General features: G+C 39.5%; 1 protein-coding gene across 3 annotated transcripts in view; it reads right to left on the bottom strand.

The window, feature by feature from the left end:
* Nucleotides 1-6,822: 6,822 nt before the first annotated feature.
* Nucleotides 6,823-9,790, bottom strand: part of PRMT3 (protein arginine methyltransferase 3) — a 123,040-nt gene continuing 120,072 nt past the window's right edge. For all 3 annotated transcript variants that reach the window (XM_006014703.3, XM_025199676.1, XM_025199605.1), the window contains one exon: nt 6,823-7,483. In XM_006014703.3, the coding sequence (XP_006014765.1) occupies nt 7,374-7,483 (110 nt within the window). In that variant the 3' untranslated portion in view covers nt 6,823-7,373. The remainder of the gene's footprint in view (nt 7,484-9,790) is intronic.

Here is a 9,790-nt window from a genome sequence, read left to right as displayed (position 1 = left end):
CCGGAACAGACTGATCACCTGACCCAACCTCTCCGTGAACACGAATTTCTTAGTTCACGCTGAAGCTGCAGAGCGCCTGAAAGGGGCTGAAGGAAGGGGACTTAGTCCTATCACTGCTGAGGCCAGCCTATTGAATTGTATTGCTGAGGCGAGCCCATTGAATCGTACTACTGAGGCCAACCCATTAAATCGTACTACTGAGGAATGAAACCATATTTTGGTATTTGGCTTCTTGGAATTCTAGGATTGTAAGTATATTATGAAAAATAATAGTATTGATTCAAATTTAACTTTTAGTTGTAATTGTAGTTGTTTTTGTAACACTAATTCTTATAGCATTGTTTGGGAAGGAAGTGCATTCGGAGCATTGTTTCTGATATATGTAATTATTGTGTTTTTAATGTTTGTGGTGTTTCTTAAAGCTAAGCAGTGTTATATACGTAGCAAAGAGTTTTAAAATAAAATTGTGTTGTATGAATTAAGTGTGTAATCATTGTGAAATCGTGCAATCAGCTAACTACTCCCTCAGCCAGTGCATCAAAACGAATCAGTAAACTATTCCATAACCCACTAGAGACAGTGTGCATATGCATGCTTGCGCAGGCAGGCAAGCAGGCATTAGCAATGCATAGGGGGTGCATGCAGGTGGACATACACCCCCTGAGATTAGTGGTGCACCCCCTGAAAGAAGCGCTGCAGACATCTGTGGGTGCTTGCCGCCTGCATCTGCGTGTGTGCGTGTCTGCAGACAGGCAGGGAGTGTGCGTGTGCATATGGAGGCAGGGAATGTGCGTGCAGGCAGGGAGTGCGTGTGTGTGTTCATAGGCTGAGTCCCACATGCACACTCCACCATATGCATGAACCCACACTCCCTCGCATGGTCATACACGCAGACCCCCACAAAACCCATACCCACTCACACCCGTATCCACATGCATGCTCTTACCCCACATACCCACAGCCCCCCACAAACCTATACCCACTCCCACAACATACAAGAGTAAGACTTCATTTTAAGCTATTGTGCAATCACCTCTATGTACACTACACAAATATATGTAAATCAGGGCAAAAATATTTTTAAAAATCAAATTAATGAATGCTGTAGATGTTCACTTTTTAAAGTATAACTTGATAAAAAAGTATAAGTATACTTTTTAAAGTATAACTTTTCCTGGTTCCAAGATGGCAAAAACTTTTGCTGAAAGAAGTACTTCTAGGGACAATGGGGGTGGGGGGAACACGACTTCTGGTGGCAAAGGTCAGGGGTTAGGACTTCTGATCACAAGATGGCGATCAGGGGTGGGGCATCTGTCAAGGGGAGGGGCTACCAATGCGGCCTTCAACAGCTTGCTGAAACTCCGTAAGTGGCCCTCCGCCTGCCCCTGGTTTATATAATGTTAAGAGCCCAAAGCAAATAATGGAAGAAATGTTCACTTGCCTTTTGTTTAAAAAAAAATTAAGTCTTTATTTGTGTACACACAATTATTCATACATACTTATTTTAATAGGCACTAACACCTGTACACAGTGCAGAGTCATTCACATATGCATATTTACCATGTGCTTGTGCAGGAATGAAAATCTGTCACCTGGGCGCACATTTGTTCATATGTAGATTTCACTCTGAGAACTTGACTGTATGCATAAAGATAGAATCATAGGTTTTGATACTCTTAGAAAACAAAATGCAGGGATACCTACATGTCAAGATCACAATACGAGATTCCACACAATTGTAAGCAACTGACTGCACCGTTTTAAGTGAATGTAAGGTGACAACCTTCCAATAGGTATCGGGCCTTTAGCAGTAACTGGAGAAGGAACTATTCAAACAGTTCTCTTCACTTTAATTTGTCTACATTTATATTACTGTAGTATATAGATTTAACTTTTAAAGGCACAAACTCTCTCTCAAATTTACTGGAAATCTATTTTACCCAAAACTTTGGCTCATGTTCATAAAAGGCAGGTACCATCTCAAAAGAAAGATATTGGATTATTTTTGTGTTGGGGAAAATCTAAAATGCAGCAAACCTTATTATATTCTATAACCAATAGTAGACAAGCTGCTGTAAATTGGATACTTCTCCTTCATATTTTTCAAGATCAAATGTTTTTGAACAGAAATGGTTTTCCAACAGGCAATTAGTGAAGTGGCTTAAGTATCAGGCCTTTCCCAAGCCTTCAGCTGTAACCCTTCCTTTGCATTTTTTACTCTTCTGAATTTAATTCTTGGAATTTAGGCTCATCAGATTTCCTCCAGAGATGAAGTCATAACCAGGTGCTTGTAAGGCTGCAGTGGCACACCACAAATCCCACTGGATACAGTGGCAGATATTTTTCCTCCAAGTAAAATTTAACCAAGCACATAAAATGTTTAGAATCATTACTGCAGAGAGCTTCATGCATTACTAAACTAGATGTTATAGAAGATAATGGCAACTCCCAAACAAGTTATACATTTTAAAATGTACCTCTCCTGAAACCAAAACAAACTATCTTGCAATCTTACTTGCAGTCTATGTGAATGTCTGTTAGGGAATATATCCTGTAACAAGTCAGGTAACAGATTTACCACCTTTCCAAATTCCTCTCAGAGCTTTGTCTATTTGAAGATAAAAAGGTCTCTTTTTCTTGATCACAGGAGATACATCTCATTAGAGTAAGCACCATACAACAGAGTAGAGAGCAAGGGCAAACTGAGGCGCACATGAAAAAAAATCCTATTAGGGACCCCAGCATGACGCTCATTGAAGAGACATTTGCTAATGAAGGACCTGGAGTTGCATCCACATTAATGTCTTGCTTCCATTCTCTCTGAAGAGAAACTAGGAAATTCATTTTGCAGCTTGGCTGGGCAAACACTCGGGAGCCACAGATCAAGAAGTTTACCGCTAAGACACAGCTCAACATTTTCAGATTGGGGTGCTGTAGTTTAGCACCTGAACAAGAGGCAGGAGCACTGAGGCCGCAGCACTGCTATATGTCAGGCAACTTATATTGAAAGGTGCGCAGACTTAGACACAGAAGTTTGAACACCTTAGTCAAACTAAACATAAGCAAGCTCTAGTGTTTATCCAAGGAGTGATCTTATGACTGGGTGACCACAGTTGTGCACTGGAGAGTTTTTAATTTTTCATTTGTGCATCAAGTATCCACATCTCCCATGGTTTGTGAGGATATGATTTAGAGTTGCCTATGAACATCACAGGAGATCAAAGCCAGGGACCTTCTGCGTTGACTCTATCATGAGATGTGTATTTGGGACCATTCAGTTTTCTAAGCTTCATCAGTGTTGAAGTTACATTGTTGAAGGTTAAGTGCGTGGATCCAGAAGGGCTTGCACGACTTGAGAGGATGGTGAGGGGCATGGTTGAGGTCCTGGTGGATGGGGAGATGTTTGTTTTCCTTGATTTAACCACCGAGTGTAACAAAAGTATGGTGATAGAGGTCTTGGATCTCACATGCTACACATTATTGACACACACACACACACACAAATTTGTAAGTGCCATAGATAACTACATTTTTATTGGCAGCACACTTAGCCAGTGGATTAGAGATCTGATCTCTAATCAGTTCTGTGCTCAAACAGCTCTACATGGTTCCAGGACTTAGTATTTACAAACAGAGCAAATTGTACTTTATTGCAAAGAATGTTAACAGATAATAAATGATTTTATCAAACTATTTATTATTCTGGGGGCTGTGAAGGCCATAACATAATTATAGGCCACTAAAAAGATAATTAAATATGGCAACTTTATCCTCAAAATGTGTAGTTACTATACCACATGACCAATCTGTTAGCCTACATTGTCTTTGAACCATTAAATAAATTAATCATTAACCACAACTGAAAACAATATTCTTGGGGATCCTAGTTTTAATTTTCTCATGAAAAAGTTAACTTTTCAAGTAATGGCTTAAGGTTAGGGACTGAATAAAATATTTATCACACCCCAACTGAAGATGTTATGTATTTATTTAATAGTTTTTGGTTGGGAAAGTTAACCAAGTCCATTACTACCTCCCAAATTTCATTTTCTTTTGGAAATCTTCAATAGAAAAATTTAAAAGAAGCCACAAAATATTGTGTACACATTTTTCTCTCTCACACACACAAACATATACACACACACAATTCTAGATATAAGTATGTTATAGACACACACAGGCATGCTATATATGAGAGAGAATCCTTGTTATTGCTAAAAACTATGGACTTAATAGTCAACACTTAAGTTAATTTCAAATCTCATGCATTTAAGTCTTTAATACCTTTATACTGAATTGAGGTATATGCATAAAAGTTTACAGTAGCTTTCTATTAGAATTGCATTTAGTTACAATACATATTGTGAAGGTAATCATCTAAAAATCTATTCTTTTTTAGAAGTAAAGATTTTTTAAAAATTAAAATAAAGCTGTGCATGTGTTAAACAAACTGCATTTCATTTAATTTAAACTGACTTTCATTCAGCTTGGCCTATTAAAGTAGGCAAGTCAGCTTCCTGGGGGCCTATGAACTAATGGAACATTGAGGATTTCATTCCCAAGGCTTACAGATGTTCTAAAATTGCATTTACAAACATAAATCAGAACATTTATTCAGGAGGAATGAACTCAAACTCAAACCCACATATTGCTAACAATCAGGATTCAACACAACCTGGCTCACTCAAAAGATAAATGAGCACAATAAAGAAAGGTTAATACATTAGTAAAAGTATCTGGAAGTATCTTGCAGTAGTTACTACTTCAGCCTCTTCTGAATAAACTCAAATTTGCTCATACAGACAACCCCCGCTTAGTGCTCTTAACTGGTTCCCGAAAAACCGAGCGTTACGCCGAATAGCATTAAGCAAAACCAATGTAGGACTGCTCATGGGTGTTATAATGAAACTCACTGAGGGCTAAGTGGAATCAGGTATCAATGTAAAATGAGGGTTATAGCAAAATAGCGCTAAGCGAAACAGAGTAAAGCAAGGGTTGCCTGTACTTATATCTCACTTGTTGGATCAGCTGTAAACATACCATTGCATCTACCTACCTTCCTTTTATCTGGTACATGTTCCAGATGCTAGCAGACTATAAAGATAGTTCCACTAACCATATGCTGGCATAGACTTCATACTTGTCAAGCATTATCAAGAACGTAAGTCTTGACTCTTTTGTACTTTCTCTGCTTATAGATTACCACAGATGAAAAACTAAGTACATTTCCATAGCCGAGGATCATTTTCATTAAACCTGACTAACACAAACAAATTTCACTGAGGCCAGTTACATGCTGGGTTATAGAAGTTCAGTGCACATAAACCACTTTCAAAAGGTCCCAAACTGGCTTAAGATAAACCTGGATGGATGTAATATCAGACTTAACTTGAATCTGGAAGGAATCTGGGACAGAAGTTCAATAAACTGATTTAATCAAACTCAGTTAACTCAGTCCCCCAGCCTCCCAGGATGCTTTGCACCTCCCCTACAGCCCTCTCCCTCACAGGGTGGGTGGGCTAACTTGGCCCAAGCTGTCTGCTCCAGCTGAGCAAGAAGGGATGCTCCAGCGCCCTCTTGTTTCTGGCCTGGACTACTTATAGGCATGTGGCTCCATTTCCAGAATCAAGAGCAAATGTCTGTTCACTTGCTTATCACAGTTCAATTTACGTAGCTTAGACTAACTTGCAAAGATTGAACTGATTCAGCCTTGGGCTTTTTAACTGTCTGTATTTAGCCCGCCTGATAACTGCGTTGTGACTGCCTATAAACTGATCTGATTGATACCAGCAACTACCCTCAGATTTGGGGTGCCAGTTTTTGTCAACTACAGGGGAATAGCAGTTTCTAATGAAAAATAAAATCAGCACAATACAGGAAAAAGTGAACAAATTTCCTATCTAGAGAAGAGTCTTGCAGGGGTTAAATCTTTAGTCTTTTCTGAATTTTAGGATCAGATTTGCTTGTTTGTCTTGTTTACAATACATTCCACTGCATTACTTCAGTTATAAACCATCATCTTAACTTGTAGCTGGACTTCAAGAAATGTTCAGCATTAACTGCTCTTAGCTACCTAAATGAATTAATAATAGCGCTGGATGATGTTGTAACCGTGATTGTCCAGGAAACACACGAGAGAGAAATTCTTGCCTCCAGTTCAAATGAGTCAACTCTTTTGAAAAAAATTGGCCTGGAAACTTTGGAGTTTCCCATTTATAAGAATGTATGCCAATAAGTAATGAAAATGATGCTTATAGTAGTTTTCACACAGGATAAAATTTTCATCTTGTGTACAAACCTCATATAAAATAAATAAATAAATAGACTATATGATTACGTAAATATATAAATATTTTCCCCTTGCTGTTGAAAAACATAAGCGTACAAAAGGAGAGCAAAGGGGGAAATGGCAACGTATGTCTACAACACTGGCCTCGTTACAAGTTCAGCCAGGAAGACCCCAGTAGCAATTTTGGCTCCGTAATCAATGCTTGTTTGTAAGAAGCCTATCAGCGCTGCCTTGAGATGAACCTATTTAGATTCAGCCCACGTTCGTAAGGGCTGGAATTCCAAGCTTTTTGCCTCTGGGCTTTGTGGTAGGTAGAACTTTAATGCTAACTGCATGAGATCCTGTTGGCTAGGATATGACAACTGTCTGCTATTTTGTGCGATGGAGGACAAGGAGGAGACGAGGAAAAATACCGGTATTACCCAAATGCAGCCCAGGGAAAAAAATCTCAGTAATGACAAGAGGAAACCATTGACGATATCAGAATTGTGAATGATCTAATAAATGAACAGTACAAATTAAGACAACAGTACTTTGATGGTTTATTTTTGACAAATACAATGTAATATTGCTAATACTTCACAGAGTAAAAGAAATGCTGTAAAAACAAAGTCTTTACCAACACAGGAATGTGGCCAAATCCTGAAGTACTTCTGTCCACCAAGGGTTTCCAAATGAAAACTATACAGAATCTGGACATGATTTGACTTTTCGTTTCACCTATGCTAAGAAACTGTACAAGACTTCTTTTTTGTTGCAAGGGTTGTAAGCTGGCACAGCAAGAATAAACCATGTTCTAAATAAAACTGAGTGTTTGTTATTTGTCATTCTTTGTCAGAATATTGTCAAACTTGCATCTGACATTTTCTAACAATTTGCTTTATTAGAGATACTTTCCTTTCCTCCCCTCCCCTCCCAGCTATGGAAGGGGCTCAGAACTGGTGTATTGCATGTTTCACTCTATAATGTATGCCAATCAATTCCTACTAAAACTCACTCTGATCTGGAACCAAATATGCATCATTTTTGCTTGTCCAGAATACAGATTACAGCAGTTACATGAGATGTATGTGTAACTCACTTTTCACTGCAGACTGTATGTCTGCTTTATATTGTTCACTGAAAGAGTTATAATGAGGGACCGTGGATCCTTCCTGTTTTTCTGGACTGTTATTTTTCCTTCCAAGGCTTTACCTGCAAGAGTTAAAAAAAATAAAAAAAAGGAAAGATTGAATTTATATCCTCAAGTCACACAATGAATGGCTAGAATAGACCTGCTACATTTTTCTCTGCAGGTTGCATGCTAAAAGCTTCATTTAAGGGAAGAGAAAAAAATTTGGTGTCAATGTCTTGACAATAAATTGAGCCAAAACAGACTGTCTTTAAAATTGATCTAAGTGCATAATACTCATTCATTTCTCATCTGACAGTCTGAGAACTATTACTGCCAGCAAAGATCTCTGTACAGTTTATTTTATATACTTTTACAGGATTATTTTATCCACTTTTAAAAAAGGATTCGTTGCAGCTAGGATGGATCTCCCTGCACCTCCCCCTTGCCCCAACCCCCTAACAATAACCCCCGCCTTTTTGAGCTGACAGTATTTCCACATCAACTGATCGGCAAACCACTGCCAATAACTTCTGGGAGCATCGCAACTTTTCAGTAACATAGTTGAGGTCATCTTTTATAAAAAAATATTTTTCCTTTCTTTCAAGTATAAACAACATGAAAACTAAAAAACCTATTATGTAAAAACTTTAACTACAAATGAAATTATTTCTTCATGAAGTAAACATTGTGGCAAGAGTATGTTAAAAGCATAAAGGAAAAGTCGTAGTCCCCAAAGTGTTTTTTGTGTTATTCCTTCATTACGTTCTGTATTCAAACCTATTACTATAATCACCGTAGATGAATAAAACTGAGCGAACTGTTTAAATCTGGTTACTCATCACTGCGTATATTGTGTTTACTACTTGGCACTGCACTTAGCTTGGGCTTTGATTGCAGATAGTTTTGTTTTTGGGTACAGCTCACAGGGGAGTATCTGCATAAGTACGTTCATGACACTGAAAATATACTCATAAAATGTATCTTAAGTTTAACAAAACTTAAACTGCCTTTTTACTTCACAGCGTCATTTAGCAATAGCTGTTTTGGCTCACAGAGGAAGCAAAGGTAATCATGGAGGTGTGTATGGAGGGAGGGGAGAGGGTCAGAAGTGGATATTCTGTCATTTGAATACAAAACACCTTATCCTACTTAGTTAAATTCCTCCTCTTGATATTTCAATTAAATATCGTGCATGCCCTAACCTATGGTGGTATATTTAATTTGCTACTAAGCAGCTGCTGTGGCCCACCCCGGCGTGTGGGTACTGAATGTGCTTCAGTAGTAGGTAAAATCTTTCCTATATATTCTTTATCTTAAAGGTTTGTTTATAAAAACATTTTCAGGTCCTTCAATGAAAGACACCATTACAAAGGTGTATTGAACAGTTTTGTACCTGCATATGCATTGCTGAGCATTTTTAAATAGCTATTATATTGATCTAAACTGCTGCTACGGCATGTACAAAAGATCTGTGGAGCTCTCTACCTGTAAGCAAGATCCAGACTTTAATTTTCAAGCTATATAAACATACCCCCTTGGACATGCATTTCAAGTCTTACTTGTGAAGGATAATTTGCTATTTTTAAAGTTAGTAACAGACTTATTAATGGATAACAGACATTTCCCTACAGCATGAATTCAAGTGGGTCTAAAAACAATCTAGTTTCTCTCCTCACAAGATACTGAGACCAAACGGACAGCACATTTAGTTTACTTATGAACATTAAATGACAACACAAAAACAACCCACACCACATAGATTTGAGAAAAAGCAGGATCTATAAAGATTACCGTATACCTGGGGCAGGTGAGGGCCCACAGCAGACTCCATTTCCCAGCAGCGCCTGCCCGTGTTGCTGTGGCTGGCTTCCATTGGAGACTTCGGCAGCAGCAGCACCATGGCAGCACGGGGCCAGGGTTTCCATGGAGACCAGCCCAAGCAGTGCTGGCAAGTCATGCGTCTGGGCAGGGAGCTGCTCTGGGGCGGGGATCTTATGGCAGTGACAGCACGGGCTGGAGCCACGGTAGAGCTGAGATCTGCTGCCCACACACCTCAAGCAAGGGGGTACAGGCAGCAGATTGTGGCTCTGCCCTGGTGGAGCGTTCAGGCAACGAATCGCAGCTCTGCCTCAGCCCTGGACCACACTTACAGCTGCAAAACCCTGGCCCCAGCCACAGAGCAGCCCCCCGCCCAGCCAACATTGCTTGGGCCAGTCTCCAAGGAAACCCTGGCCATGCACTGTCACAGCTATACTGCTCCATGGAAACCAGCCGTGACGTGGGCAGGGCTGCTGGGAAATGGAGTCTGGTTGCTGGCTGGATCCGCCATTTTGCCCACCCCTGCCATATACACTCAAATCCAAGACAAGAATTCCCCCCCCCCCCCC

Source organism: Alligator sinensis, unplaced genomic scaffold (genome assembly GCF_000455745.1).
Source record: "Alligator sinensis unplaced genomic scaffold, ASM45574v1 scaffold442_1, whole genome shotgun sequence".
NCBI lineage: Eukaryota > Metazoa > Chordata > Crocodylia > Alligatoridae > Alligator > Alligator sinensis.
The sequence above is the reverse complement of the archived record's forward strand: the minus strand, read 5'-3'. Positions and strand labels throughout refer to the sequence as shown.